This window comes from Sorex fumeus, unplaced genomic scaffold (genome assembly GCF_029834395.1).
Source record: "Sorex fumeus unplaced genomic scaffold, SorFum_2.1 ptg000128l, whole genome shotgun sequence".
In the NCBI taxonomy this organism is placed as follows: Eukaryota; Metazoa; Chordata; class Mammalia; order Eulipotyphla; family Soricidae; genus Sorex; species Sorex fumeus.
This window is the reverse complement of record NW_026606185.1, coordinates 58,311,458-58,327,153: the sequence shown is the minus strand read 5'-3', so window position 1 is coordinate 58,327,153 and position 15,696 is coordinate 58,311,458. Positions and strand designations below refer to the sequence as shown.

The window sequence follows — 15,696 nt, the reverse complement described above, 5'->3', positions numbered from 1 at the left end:
GCGCCAAGTCGTCCAGTCGGGCGTAACTCGGGCGAGGGCGGGACTCCGGCCCGCGCCTGCGGATTGGACGAGACGGACGGCAGCGGAAGTGACGCACACGCCCGCGCCGGCGGTGCGGCCGCGCGGTGGCTGCTGGGCGTCGCTCGGCGTCGCAGCGCCTCAGCGCTCCCCTCCCCCCTGCGGTCCCCGCCCCCTCGGCCGCTCCGCTCCCTGGCGTGACTCGGCACTGAGCGAGCCCGGGGAGCGTCGCCGCTGCCGCCGCCGCCGCCTCGTTTGCCCAGGCCTCGGCCTTGCTTGCTTGACCTCTCTCCCGTTCCCCGCCCGCCTCGTCGACCTTTTTTTTTTTTCTTTCTTTCTTTTTTTCTCTCACAGTTTCGGAGTCTGTGGCGTCGCGGCCGCCGCCCTGCGGGGGAACCCTCGTGAGAATGGTGGGAGTGAAGCCGGTCGGGAGCGACCCGGATTTCCAGCCCGAGCTGAGCGGCGCGGGCTCCAGACTCGCCGTGGTCAAGTTCACCATGCGAGGGTGAGGCCGGGCCCCTCCGCGCCGCCTTCCCGGCGCCGGCGCGCCCCGCTAGGCCTCGGCGCGGGCTGCGAGGGCCCCGCCGGCCCCGGTAGCCCCCGGCCGCCCGCCCAGGCCGGGCCCCTCCCCGCCCCCCGACTCCTGGGGGTCCTCCCTCAGACGAGCTCTGTTGGGCGTTGAAGGGGCTTTGCCCGCCTCGACCTCCTCCAGTGTCACGGAACCCCCCCCCCCCCCGCCCGCCCCTTTTCTGCAGCCCAGCTGCCCCTTGCATCCGAGAAACGCTCCCTTTCCGCCTGGAGTTACTCCCCGACGCGGGTGCTGCTCCCCTCCGTCACCCCCCCCCCCCCCATTCCCATCCCGCATCCCCGCATGTCTGGGAGGGCTCGGGTAGGTTTCAGGTTGGGACCCTTTTTCGCCCGCCGCCGGGGTTGTACGGTTCAAGCCGTGAATGCCCTTTGCCAGGGGGGTTTGGGTGGTGGTGGTGGTGGTGGTTGAATCTGGAGTCTCTTTTTTTTTCCACGTTCTGAAACTTTACGGATTATTATTATTACTAGTTGTTATTGGCTTTGGTAGCTTCGGCTCTCCTGTACACGTGATCGCGTCTGGTTTCCCACGATGTCATCAGGTGACCGGATTGCCTGGGTTTGACCGAAGAGACTTCACTTTTGGCTTGGGGGGTGGAGGGGTACGGGTGGGGGTGGCGAAAGAGGAAAGAGGACAGGAATCTGGTAAAACCTGAACTGTCCTTGGGAAGCCTCCCTTGGTGAGAGCGAGCGCTGGAGGAACCCCCCCCCCCCCGTGTTGGGGGGTGCGGGGTGCTGCCTTCTCAGAAGTGGACGAGCAGGAAACCCAGATTTTTATCGGGTGCCTTGACCGATCGATCTTCCCTTGAGTTAAGTTGGGCGTTAAGTAAGCTTCACAAGGTCGGACAGTACCCCTTGATTTTTTACCCGCTCCGTTCCCTGCCTTCCACCCCAGCCCCCTCTTCGGGGACACTAGCTTGGAGAACATCTGTAAGCTGTTCTCTGTAATCCCATCTGTCATCTGTTTGCTTTTGGTTTTGGACTCAACACCTGATGGTGCTCAGGGGGCCATTCTCAGTTCTGGTCGGGGTTGCTCTTGGTGATGCCAGGAGATGAGAACACCAGGGATCAAAGTCAGTTCCCTGGTGTTAAAAGTATGTGCTCAGACATTGAGCTGTCTTTCTATCCCACCCCTTAGCCCCACCTCATCTGTCACATGTAACTTCCAGTCTTACTTTGCCTCTTAGACTCCTGATAGACCAGTCTTGATACCTCATTTAAGTGGATTCATAGAGTGTGTGTGTCCTTGGTCTGAGGACCTGGTTCAGAGGGTTGGAGTTTGTGTGGTAGCCCCAGCTTCCATCCCTGATGCCACCAAAAGCTAATGAGATTAATACCAAAATGTATCAGAAAATTAAATTTGTTTTTCTGTTTCGTATTTCATTTAGTATATGTTTTCTTTTATTCTTTTTTTTTTCCTTTTTGCTTTTTTGGTCACACCCAGCGATGCTCAGGGGTGACTCCTGGCTCTGTACTCAGGAATTACTCCTGGCCGTGCTTGGGGGACCATATGGGATGCCAGGAATTGAACCCGGGTCGGCCTCATGCAAGGCACTCTACCTGCTGTATTATTGCTTCGGTCTGGTATATGTTTTCAAGATCCTTTCAGATAAGAGCATCTGTTAGAATTTCCTTTCTAAGTCTAAGTAGTAGTCAACTTTTCCAACCACGTTTTGCTTCCTCATCTATGGATAAGCGTTTTGGTTTTACCTGTTGACTATTGCGAATAATATTCCTGTGAACTTTGGTGCACAAGAAAGGAAATCCTCTTTTTCCTGCCCAAGAAACCTCATTGAGAGAGTTTCAGGTGTGGGGATCCCTTCTTTTAGATCTTTTAGTTATTTTACAGGGAGTGGAATTGCTGGGATATATATATATATGTATATATATATGTATATATATTCTGAAAGCATTTAGCTTTTAGAGAAACCACCAAACTGTTTCCCACAGCTTGCATTCCCACCATCCATCAATGTGTGAAACTTCTGCTTTGTCCGTTTTCTTGTCAGCACTCTATTGATAGTAGCCATCCATAAGAGTGTGAAGTGATAGCTATGGTTTGGCTTGTATTTCCCAAATGATAAATGATGTGGGCTGGAGCAGTTGGACTGTGGGCAGGATGCTTGCCTTGCAGGCGACCAACCCAAGTTAGATTCCTGGCACCACAGAGACCACTCTGATCTCTGAGCACAAAGCCGAAAGGCTGAAGGCCTCAAAAGTTAACGTTCCCCCCACCCACCCAAGAAAAAACCTATGTGAAGCATCTTTTCATGTACTTTTTGGCTGTTTGTTTTTGGAGTGATGTCTGTTCACGTTCTTGATCCATTTCTGAATTGGTTTGGTTTGCGTTTTTGTTGTTCAGAAACAAATTTTGTTGCTCTTTAAAAGAGTTTCTAATGTATTTTGGTATTAATCTCTTCCAGATGCAATTAACTGTTGAATAGCAGTGGCTCTAAACTTTGAGGATCCTCTTAATATGTGTGTTCTTTTCAGTAAGAAACAGCTGCCCCTCTATATCCATGGGCTTCAAATTATTTACAGATTCAACCAACCTTAAGTGCAGAACCCATAATTTGAAGGGCCAGCTGCAAAGAAATTGCTTTTGGTGTCCTTTGGTATCTGTATTAGGAAACCATTTTCCTGAAGGTGTTTAGGGAAGACTATAGGTAATTTTTTTTTTTTTTTGGTGGGGGCCAGGGGCACAATCTGCGATGCTCAGGTTACTCTTGGTTCTGCACTCAGAAATTACTTCTGGTTGTGCTCGGAGGACCATATGGAATGCTGAGTATCAGATCTGGGTTGACCTCATACATGGCAGGCACCTTACCCGCTCTGCTGTGGTTTTGTACCCCTCACCCACTTTTTTTTTTTTTTAAGTTTTTCTATGACTGCTGGCCTCCATCTTGTTCAGGGTCCACTGTGTATGATTTGGAACCGTTTTCTCCTGTTCTTTGCCTTCTTATTTTCTGATAGCATTTTTTAAAAATACACTTAAGTTTCATATTTTTGATGACATTTGATTTGTTTGGTCTTCTTTTGTTGCCTGTGCTCTTCAGATCCTAGCCTAGAAACTGCCAGTTTTAATGTCATGAAAACTTTGTTCATCATCTTCATCTAAGAATGTTTTCTTAGCTCTAAAAGTTTTGAACTCCTTGAACTTTCTTTAGTTAATGCTTATTTGGGGTTTAAATTGGAACTTTATGTTTACATATGTGGTATCTTTTCCCAGCTCAGTTAAAAAACTTTCCTTAGGTCAGTGGTTTCTAGTATTCTAAGTTTTCTTTTGCTTGGTACGTGGGCTTGAACCTAGCCTTGCACATTCAAGGCCTGTCATCTGAGCTGCACCCTAGTTCTTGCAGTATATTTTCATTTGGGGGCCACATGTAATGGTGCTCTGGTGCCTATGTGGTGCGAGGAGAAATCAAACTAAGGGTCCTATAAATGCAGGCAAGCACTCCACCACTAAACTGCATCCCTGACTGCCCTTCGGTGGGGGTGGTTTCTGTCATATTGGTGCAGTTCAGGGAATTTTTCCTGGCTCAGTGAGCTCTGTGGCGCTGGAAATTCAAACTGAGGTGGGTAGGATGCAAGGCAAGAGCCTTAACTCCTGTACTGGACTGGTTATTTTTGTTTTTTGGGTCACGTCCGGAGATGCTCAGGGGTTACTCCTGGCTCTGCACTCAGGAATTACTGCTAGCAGTGCTCAGGAGAACCATATGGGGTGCTGGGGATTGAACCTGAGTTGGCCACATGCAAGACAAATGCCCTACCCATTATACTATCACTCTGGCCCTTCAGTGTTTTTTTTTAAACTAGTAAAATAGTCACCATTTTGTATATTTAGATTGTGTAAGGAACTTGACTAGGCACTTTTGTTCACTTGTTGAATTTTTTGTTTATTTTGGCCATACCTGGCAATGCTCAAGGGGCCACTAAGGTCACTACAGGCATTGCTGGGGCACCTGCCTGGCTCGTGGGGCATTCTTTCTCTCTGGCCCTCATTCAGTTCTTAAAATGATCATTTTGCCAATGAGGAATTCATGGGTTCACAGTGAGGTTAGGTAACTTATTTGAGGTTGTTGCTGAACATGTTATTTACCCATTTGTTGGTTTGGGGGCCACACTGATGCTCAGGCCTTACTCCTGGCTCTGCTCAGAGATCACTCCTGGCGGTGTTTTGGGGACCATATGCAGTGCCAGGGATCGAAATGGTGTTGGCAGTGTACAAGATAAAATGCCTGAATCCCTGCCTGTACTATCTCTGAGGTCCCGAACACACTATTAGATTGCAAAGTTTCCTCCAGCCTAAGCAGAATGAAGACGCAGGCACATCTCTGTTTTGCACGGAGCCTGATGTTTTCAGTAAATGTTGCCTTCAATTGACTTAATACAGCCTTGCTGCAAGCTGTTTCAGGTATAAAATTCAGTTCACATTCTAATACTCCTCCTACCTATATATAAGTATATAAGTGGAATAATAAAATGTAACTATCCATATTGCTAAGAGAATGAAAGAATAGTTTACCCCAGTGTTTGTATATATTTATCAGATTTGTATATCTAAAATGTTAGACATCCAGGTACATTTTAACGGTCACAAGCAGTGCCAGTGTTATCTTTAGTGGGTATTGTAACTTGAATATGCTGCTGTGTTAAAAAGATAAACTCAAAATGAACTAAATTTTTTTTTCTTATTGTTGAAATGACAGGGTTGGTGACATATGCTTAGGTGTGATGGTGTGCATTTGATTGTTCTTGCACCCTTGGCCATGGAGCTTGCTGGGGGTCCCATTGCAGTGCTTGCATATGTGCTCACTGGGCTTATTCCCTTTAGTTCTGGTGCTGGCACACATTCTGGTTATAGTGCTTGCTGGGGGCCAGTTCTGACTGGGCGTCTTGTCTTGCATGTTTTTAATTACGGTGCTCACTGGGGTTGCACACTTTAGTTGTGATGGCTTGCACACACCTGGCTGTGGATGCTCTGGAGACTGCACACTATTGGGGTGCTGGGATTCTGAATAGCACAGCCTGGACTCTACTCTCTGGGATTGGGGTGCTAGGGTGGAATGTGTTGTCCCAGTGCAACCTTGGGCACTGGGTGCGAGGTTCATGGCCTCTTGCTTATGACTTAGCCACTGAGTGATGTTCTGGGTCTGAATGGTTGGTGGGGTGGGTTTGGGCTGCACCCAGTGTGCTCATTCTACTCCTGGCTCAGTGCTCAGCTTGGACCATGCAGTGTTGGGGATCAAACCAGGTCCTACTGTATGCATGTGCCTTATCCCTGTACTGTTTCTGTGGCTCTGAATGATTTTTTGTTTGTTTGTGTCTTAAACTGATTTAGTTAGTGGTTTTTTAGTAGTTGATTAGGTGTTACTGGCAAGAAAGTTAGTATAGTCTGGAAAGATAGCTCAGTGTGCTTCCTGTATGCTTCGCATGCAGGAATTCTGGGTTTGATCCCTTTGTACTGCATTATCACCCAAATACGACCGGGCCCAAAAGCCAAAAAAAGAAAGGAAGTCATCATTAGAATATTAGAATGTTGACTTCTAGCTTGTCCAAATGTAGGAATATTTTTACATTCTGCACAGTTGTTGATGACTGATGGTAGTTTCCGGTAGTACAAAGATAGCATACCTGGCAGTTCTCAGTGCCCAGGCAGATATTAGTGAGTTCCATAGCCTTTTAGATAAGTAGGGTATGGTGAGAAAAGAGAAAACCCTGGAGAAAAGAGTGTTCCATGTTTGTTTTTTGTAAGCCATAAAACTGAATTCTAATATTTGTATACAGAAATCTTACAATTTATAGTTTGTTGTTGGTTTGTTTTGTAGATCATACGCAGCAGTGCCTAGGGGATGCTCAGGTCTCTGTACTTGTGGGGTTGTCTCCTGGTGTTAGGGGGGACCTTGGGGCCAGGGTCTGGGTTACTACATGCATAGCCTTACTGGCAGCCCGTTGAACTCTTGACTTTAATGTGTAGTTTAATAATTTTCAAAGTGATTAATCCAGGTAGTGGATTAAGAATGACAATACCCCAAAATCATCTTTTTTTTTTTTTTTTTTTTTTTTGCTTTTTGGGTTATATCTAGCAATGCTCAGGAATTAACAACTGACTCTGCACTCAGGAATTACTCCTGGTTGTGCTCAGAGATGCGAGCAGGGGATCTTTGTTGCATTGCTGAGAACCCAGGAACTTCTGGTGATATTTGGCCAAATTGCCTTGGTGAGTCCTGCTAGGATCTAGAGATGGGAACTGCTTGGACTCTGCAATGCTGGGTACCATCAGGGCCTCCCCAGTGGTGCTCAGTGGCCTCCAGCCACACCCAGAAACATTGGAGGTGCTTGGCACATGGAGCAGGGCTGGAACGCGGGTCCCAGTGTGTGCACAGCCTGTTCCGCTGCCTACTGAGCAGAGTAGGAGCCTTCCACCAGATATTTTTATAGGCCACACCTAGTGGTTCTCACTGGCTGCATCTGACTCTGCTTGGGGGTTGCTGTCAGCAATGCTTGGGGTCCCTCGTGGTGCTGGGCCAGTGGTGCTGGGCCAGTTATACGGGGCCTAATGAGTTCTCTCTCTCTCCAGGCATACCCTTTCTAAAATAATGGCCACACTGGGTGTTCAGGTGCTGCCGGAACATGTCCTTGTTCACTGTCCAGCTACCATCTCGGGGCACACCTTGTACTTCTAAGATGAAACTCGGAGCCTCCCTCACACATGTGGTCTCTCTTGCCCCATAGAAATAGCTTTAATCTTGACATTTAGGTTTGAAATGACAAAATGTACTAATTGTGTAGGACAGTGTTTGAGGGTTTATTTTGAAATAGTACAGTAAAAGTTGAGAACTGGGTTTTGAGATTAAATTCCAGTTCTGCCCTTCATTGTTGTCTCTAAAATGAGGAATTGTAAAGTTTAAATGAGGCAACATTAATTATTGTCATGTAAGTTGCATGACATCTTAAGTGCTTAAAGAACAATAGCTAGCTATTTTATGTTACTAATGGATAGCACAGAGGGTAGGGCCTATGTTTGCTTTGCATGAGGCTGACTGGGGTTCAATTCCTCCATCCCTCTCGGAGAACCCGACAAGCTACCAAGAGTATCTCGCCTGCATGGCAAAGCCTGGCAAGCTCCTCATGGCGTATTCAATATGCCAAAAACAGTAACAAGAAGTCTCACAATAGAGATGTTACTGGTGCCTATTGGAGCAAATTGATGAACAACCGGAAGACAGTGCTACAGTGTTACAGTGCATTGACTGCTTACGATTAGGTCTGGTCTTTTTTTGGGCAAGTGTCCCTTTTCTAGACTTAAATTCTAATTGTTAATTTTGGTTGGCCAGATCAGTTTTAAAGTACTAGTTTTGTGAGTTTGGCTCTTCGCGTGTTGGCAGGAAACTAGAGAATATTTGCTGTATTCTCTCAAAGTGGGGGTGCTAGGGAGTGAACCCAGACTACCACATCAAAGTATGCATTCCAGCCCACTACTTAATTTTCTTTCTTGGAGGGGGGGTATCACACCTGGTGGTGAGCAGGGCATATTCCTGGCTCTACGGCAAGGTCACTTGGTGTTGCTTGGGATAACATAGGCAGTGCTGTAGATTGAACTAGGTAAAGCTGTGTGCAGTGCAAGCGCCTTAACCCCTGTGCTATCTTTGGTCCTTTAAACTTGTGAGTTTTATAAAACTTCATTATGGTTCTTATATCAAGCAATGGAATGTCTCACCTCTGAACCTGAGAATGACTTAGATAATAGACATTTGTAGAATGCATACTTTGTGTGTGAGACCCTGGGTTCAGTTCTTGGCACTGAGTATATTTAGATAATTTGATTAATTTATATAAGAAAATATACTCCCTTTCACCCCATTGACTCACCAGACAAGTTGAGAAGAGTTAACTGTATAATAGTATAATCTCCGTTTGTTCAGATCTTCTTTAATTTTTCTCAGAACAGAACTGTAGCACTGCAGCACTGTCCTCCCATTGTTCATCGATTTGCTCGAGCGGGCACCAGTACCATCTCCATTGTGAGACTTGTTACTGTGTTTGGCATATCGAATATGTCACGGGGAGCTTGCCAAGCTCTGCCGTGCAGGCGGGATACTCTCGGTAGCTTGCTGGGCTCTCTGAGAGGGGCAGAGGAATCAAACCAGGGTCGGCCACATGCTAGGCAAATGCCCCACCCGCTGTGCTATCGTTCCAGCCCCAAAGATTTATTTTAAGAATTAATAAAATTTTTTGTTATATTTATTTGCATATTATGCTTGTATGTATTTGTAGTGTTTGGGTTACACCCAGCATTGCTCAAGGGTTCTGGCTTTGTGCTCTGGGTCACTCCTGGTGTTGTTTGGGTGGTACTGGGGATCAAACAGGTAGATTGAACTGGTATGCAAGACAAGCGCTCTATTCTCTGTACTATCTTTGTTGTTGTTTTTGGGCTACAGCCAAGAATGCTCAGAGGTTACTTTTGGTTCTGTACACAGGGATCACTCTTTGCCAGCTTGGGGGACCATATGAGATGTTGGGGATTGAACCAGCGTCGTCTGTGTTCAGGGCAAGCACTTTATCCACTGTGTTCTTGTTCCAGCCCCTGCTCTATACTACCTCACTCTTTTGATGCATATGTATTTAAATAGCCAGTGTGAAAAACTATAATGTCTGAAACCAGGATCATCAGAATTTGTTTTATTTTATATTTGAATCGATAATTTATTTTTTTAAAGAATACAGATGAGTAGTTTTGGCATTCGTTTATCCAGCATCTCTTTTGTCTTCTAGGTGTGGACCATGTTTAAGGATTGCCCCAGCATTCAATTCTATGAGTAATAAGTATCCACAGGCAGTTTTCTTGGAAGTTGATGTTCATCAGTGTCAGGTAAGGGAAAGAAGTCCTTTAAACTTATTTACATATCAATTTGAAATTCGACATTAGTATCATCCTTTATTAACTCATTATCTCTTTGTACGCATTGTACTTGTTCCTTTGAAGACAGGAAAACATGTTGACATGATTATTACAAATATCATTAGGGCTGCATTAGTCAGGAAGGGTAGTCTAATATTAATTGCATCTGGCTTGTTTATATTCATATCCACATATAAATCTAATATTTCATTCTTTAATAGTTCACCTGGAAGTTCTTTGTTTTCCTTTGCAATCTGTAATTATATCTTCTGCTACTGAGATATTGGCTGATTAGAAAGCTATGCCAGATAATTTCTGGTGGTAGTTTTATTTGAATTGATCAATTTGTATCTTCCTTACAAAGCTCTCTACTCAGCAGAAACTTTAAAGTCTTGATTACTGTTGATTGAGCCCTGCGCTGTAGGTAGATTGCCCTGATTACTTGGTTGGAATGGCTATGTGACAGTTCTGTATTTGCATGTGTAGAAAAATGGGGGGAGATCATGGGGAATAGTTTGGAAGACTCTAATGCTGAAAATTGTATTTCTTCCCCAGGGATTTAAAAAGTTTTTCCTTTAATTTATTCTTTTATTTCCCCTCCACCTCACCTCACTTTTTTCTTTAATTTCTAAGTATTTGTTAATTGAAGTAACACTTCACTTTCACATTATAAAAATATAGTCCTTATTTATGACTGAAAAAAGAAAACCCCACCTCTGTAGCATTCTTTTTAAGGTGAGAGGGATGGTCTAGGAAGCTTTATCTTTTTTATATTTCTGAATACGAAATGAACTTCAGAATATTTTCTAGTTAGTAGCTTGGGAGTGAGTTTTGTTAGCCCTATGTTGTTTTTATTGTTCATTCTGTAAAGTCACTTGCTGCATGAGTTTGTTCTCTCTTATCACTGAAGAGTAGTCCATTGGACTTTTATTTATTTGTTTATTGGGCCGGGGGGGTATGTTTTGGGGGGGAACACTTGGCGGTGCTCAGGGCTTACTCCTGGTGGGCTCAGGGACCATATGGAATGCTGCAGATAGAACCCAGGTTGACCGCGTGCAAGGCAAATGCCCTTATGCCTTGTATGATTGCTCTGGCTGCTGGACCCTTGTTTTTTTTTTGAGCTGTATTTTATTTTTATAAAATTGTTAATCAAATACCAATCTCACCACCGTTGCACCTTCCCACCACCATATTTTGAATTTTTCCACCCCAAATTCCAAACCATGCCCCCCTGAAACAATTTTATATTGCTTGTTGTGATAATCCACCAGAAAGGGTCCAATAAAATTTCCTTAGAGCAAAGTGTATGAAGATTGTTGTATATCATCCTAGATTCATTAAGCCCTTCTATTAGAGATAACTAACATGTTTGTTAAACCCAGTCAAGTGTTGTGTGCTACTCTTGGTACATCAGTGATGTAGAATATGAGAGGTCCAGGAATTCTAAAATTTAGAATACGATTGTACAGCAGATTCACTCACGGGTGAGGCCTCTGTTGCTTTCTTCCAGGAGCTTTATTTCCAAGTCTCTGGATTGTAGCCATTGATTATACAGCCCCAGGGACAATTTATAGGTGTCACTGCCAGGCCTACTGGTAAATTTGGGAGATGGGGGAGGAGATTCTGGGCCCTTATTTCATTATTATTTTTTTAATTAAAAAGATTGAGATTGGATGGTTTACAATGCTATTAATAATGGTTTCTCATGCACATTATTCCAGTACCATACCTATCACCTGTGTGATACCCATGATGCCCCCTCCCTCACTCAAGGATCCCAAGCTCCCTCCCTCAGAGATGCATTCCCCACCCCCACTCCATTCCCACCAGTCAGTTTTTTGTAGATCAGTTTTCCCATTGTGTTGCCTTGCCAACCAGCTATGTATCTTTAAGTTGCAAATAGAGATCTTTCTGTATCTGGCCTATTTCTTCCAAAAGACTTTATTCAGCATGATATCCCCTAGTTTCATCCATGTTGCTACAAATTGCCTGATTTTGTTCTTTCTTGGCACTGCATAGTATTCTCTTATTTCAAATCTCTAATCTGCATCATCTCCTGTGGGATAAAATCCGAACTGTTTGGCAGCCATAGCTGCAGGTGCTTATTGAGGAGTTGCAAGTTCAGTTGGGATGAATGTTACATGAAATAGACATAGGGTTTTGAAAAGTTAGTATGAAAGAAAAATGTAGAATATATCATGAACATTTTATATGGACTTGAAAGTGCATTGATCATATTCACATATTAATACAGATTTCACTCAGTCCCTTTACTTTTGTGATAATGGAAAATTGTAAATTACATATTATAGTTGACATTTGTGTCTCCATTTTAAGAGGTCTGTCATGATTTGTTTTAATTCATAAGATTTATCAAAGATACTTCTATGTAAAATTTGCCCTTTTTTTTCCTTAAATCTTTTTTTTTCTTCCGCTTTAACACTGTGGTTGATGAAGTTGTTCATGAAGCATGTTATAGGCATTCAGTATTCTACTTTTTTAATTGAATCACTGTGAGATAGTTACGAAACTTTCATGTTTTTCAGTCATACAATGGTGGAATTATCGCTCTGTACTATTGCTCCAACCCCATCCCTCCACCAGTGTATATTTTCCACCACTAGGGATAATGCCTCCAGTCCCCCCCCCCATCCCACCCCTCCCCCTGCCTCTATGTCAGACAGTTTTTCTCTTTCTCTCTACTTTTGGGCATTATGGTTTGCAATACAGATAGAGGCCATCATGTTCACACATTCAATATTCTAACCTCAGTTCCACCATCACTGTGACCTTACCTTGGAACACCACTCACTGTCACTGTCATCCTGTTGTTCGATTGCTTCGAGCAGGCCCCAGTAACTTCTCCTTTGTCCTAGACCTGAGATTTTAAAAAGTGCCATATTCGAGGCTCTTTCAGGGTCAGGAGAATGATACCCATCATTGTTACTGGTTTTTGGCATATTGAATACAACACGGGGAGTTTGCCAGACTCTGCCGTGTGGGAAGAATACTTTTGGTAGCCTGCCAGGTTCTCTAGAGTAAGAATTAGATGATAAGAGTGGCCGCGTGTTTGCAGGAGCAGGGTTTTACCCGGCGCTGTGTAATCCCATCAACTGCCAAGACCCAGAGACTATAAAACCTTGGAACACCATTGTCCCCATTTTCCCAACCACCCCTCAAGCCTATGTCCTCAGCAGACCTGAAATAATTTATTTTGTATTGCTTGTTACCACTACATGGCTAATGGAATTATTAAAAAATACCTTAGTAAAAGAAATATTTGTGAAAATTATATCAATTGTAATTGGTGTTACAGTTTTAACCATGGACACATTAAGTCCTTGTCTGAGGTTTAGTAAGCTGTTATTGCTAGTTGAGCCTTCTCTGTTAATGTTTTGTTCCTTAAGCTTTGTTGTCTTCCTTTTTTTTTTTTCTTTTGCTTTTTGGGTCACACCCAGCAATGCACAGGGGTTACTCCTGGCTTTGCACTCAGGAATTATTCCTGGCGGTGATCTGGGGACCATATGGGGTGCTGGGAATCGAACCTGGGTTGGCCGTGTGCAAGCAAATGCCCTTCCCTCTGTACTAGCGCTCCAACCCCAACCTTTGTTGGCTTCTACATAACATTCCCATCCAACCTGGTGTGCTTTAACTGAGATGTTAGTATTGTAGTGTTTGGAAATGTGGTCGCACACTCGAGAAAATCCAGTTATTTAACCAGGCAGGGAGCTTACATGGTGGTGATTGTGGGATGCAGGTGTTGCTGCCGAGGCTTCTGGAAGTTCAGGGGTGTGGGGAGCGGTTGCCCGCCCTACTACCCACTTGGAGAAGACCCAGAGTTCTTTTTGCTGTTTTTTTTTTAAAGAGATGTGCTGATATCTCTTCATATTTGAGTATGCAAGGTGATATGTGTACGTGTGTGTGTGCGTGTGTATATGCTTTTCTATTTCCTATATATTTTTCACAAAAATTTTAAGCTATACGGAGATGATTATCAGCCATTTTCCATTCAGTAGTCAGTCTTAGTAATATTCTGGAATCAGAATAGAATTGAAAATGATAGCTGTTGCAGTGTACTTGGGTTTCCTTGTGGGGTAAAAGGCAGGCTCTAGGCCTCATGCATGCTAGTCTCCCTCATTTTGAGCAATCCCCATCCCTGTTGCAGCATATTTGTTAGGAGACTGGAAGCCATTTTCGTAAGAGTATAATCAATTGGGTGAGAATTGCAATGCAAAGAATATTACCCTCTTTTCAGGACTGATTGTGCTCATTTTACTTATACCCCCAGTGCATCTTTACACACATTTGATCATTTGACCGTGTATAAAAATCTTAGCTTTTCCTTGATTTTCTTAGTCCCCTACCTCTAACATATTTTGCTTTTTACCCTCTTTCCTTCCTCCTGGTGTTGTGCTGACCAGGGGGAATGTACATGCTTTTTTGCTGCATTTGCATACTCAGCTGCAGTTCTCACCCAGTGTTGTGTTCCAATATTTCTACTGTTGTTCATATTGGTACTTTTGTCACAGTAACAGTGGTTTGTATTGACCATTTTATTTTCTTTTTGGGTCACACCTGGCACTGCACAGGGGTTACTCCTGGCTCATGCACTCAGGAATTACCCCTGGCGGTGCCCAGGGGACCATATGGGATGCTGGGAATCGAACCCGGGTCAGCCGCGTGCAAGGCAAACGCCCTACCCGCTGTGCTATCACTCCAGCCCTGTATTGACCATTTTGAATGCTGTGTTTAGTAGTTCATCTGAGAAACAGGTTTAATCAGGAGAGCTCTCTGGTGGGTGTAGTGTTTCCCAACTGGGCCCTAGGATATTTAAAAGAGGCCATGGATGAAAAATCACAAAAGTGCAGGGGCCACAGCACAATTGTCAGTGTGCCAGCCAGTGGAACAGGGACCCATAGGAAGGAAACAAGGCTGGAGGAGGTCCACGGTCAGAAGAAGGTGAGAAAAGCTGTTTTAAAGCACTGTTTTTGTGTTTGCAGCTAACTGTTCTAGGGCTGCAGTATTTAAGATTGATGAAAATGCAAGACTGTTCATCATTATGGATATAAGGGTAATGCAGTTTCACACATTATGAATATGCCTGTTTTTACATAAGTAAATTTGATAGAACTTTGTGGTTTTACTCCATGCATCTGATATTTAACTTTAATAGAAATGTTCAGTAAATAATTAAAAGTTGTTTATTATTAATTAATAATGCCATCTAACTTATCAATTTTTAGGGAACAGCTGCCACCAACAATATTTCGGCCACACCTACATTTTTGTTTTTTCGGAACAAAGTGAGAATTGATCAGTATCAAGGAGCAGATGCTGTGGGATTAGAAGAGAAAATCAAACAGCATCTAGAAAACGATCCTGGAAGCAATGAGGATGCAGATATTCCAAAAGGCTATGTATGTAGACTAAAAAACCAAAGCCTCCCAGCTAGCATCTGGGCACTCTGGTCAAATGAGATTGTTTTTGTATTAGTTAATAACACTCTCAAAAGAGTAAAGGCTGTCAAAATTTAGCTTACTGTTGTGCTTTGTCTATATATTATAACCATGACCCTTCATTTTAAGATAGTCTTTCTAAATTTCTCAAGCTAATTTAATGTCACTTTTTAAAAATTTGCTTTCTAAACTATTGAAGAGCTATTTACTTTTTTTTCCTGCAGTACTGGGGCTTGAAACCAGGACCTCACACTTGCAAGGAAGGTGCTTTGTCACTAAGCTACATGTGCCTACTGTTTTTATTTTTTTTGCATTGGGGAGTCCACATCCTGCAATGCTCAGGACCATGGTACCATGGTACTAATCAAGCCTGGGGCTCCTTTGAGCCATCTGTTCAGCCACTTAATACTTATTTTTGAGCGTCTACTTTATTCTTTTTCCTCAATAATGAAGAAATGTGCATTGGTAACATGACTTATAAATTTTGTTTTGGTTTGGTTTTTGGCCATACTTGGCAGAGCTCAGGTCTTCCTGAGGATTTCTGACTCAGTGCTCAGGGATCACTTCTGGTGGTACTCAGGGAACTGTATTTGGTGCTAAGGATTGAACTGGGGCTGATAATTATTTGACACATAAAAAATTTCAGTCTTTTGAACACATATACATGCATTTGTGTCCTGAGTAAAATAAATGTAGTAAAAATTTAGTGATAAAAATATAAATATGCATCTGGTA

At 43.7% G+C, this 15,696-nt stretch overlaps 1 protein-coding gene across 2 annotated transcripts in view; it reads left to right on the top strand.

Annotated features, from left to right (window-relative positions):
• The first annotated feature begins 285 nt into the window (after positions 1 to 285).
• The window catches only part of TXNL1 (thioredoxin like 1), a 29,601-nt gene continuing 14,190 nt past the window's right edge, over positions 286 to 15,696 (top strand). Inside the window, exons 1-3 of one of the 2 annotated variants that reach the window (XM_056138238.1) lie at positions 286 to 523; positions 9,379 to 9,475; positions 14,749 to 14,922. In XM_056138238.1, coding sequence (XP_055994213.1) covers positions 426 to 523; positions 9,379 to 9,475; positions 14,749 to 14,922 — 369 coding nt within the window. In that variant the 5' untranslated portion in view covers positions 286 to 425. The remainder of the gene's footprint in view (positions 524 to 9,378; positions 9,476 to 14,748; positions 14,923 to 15,696) is intronic. The other variant, XM_056138239.1, reaches the window with a different exon arrangement.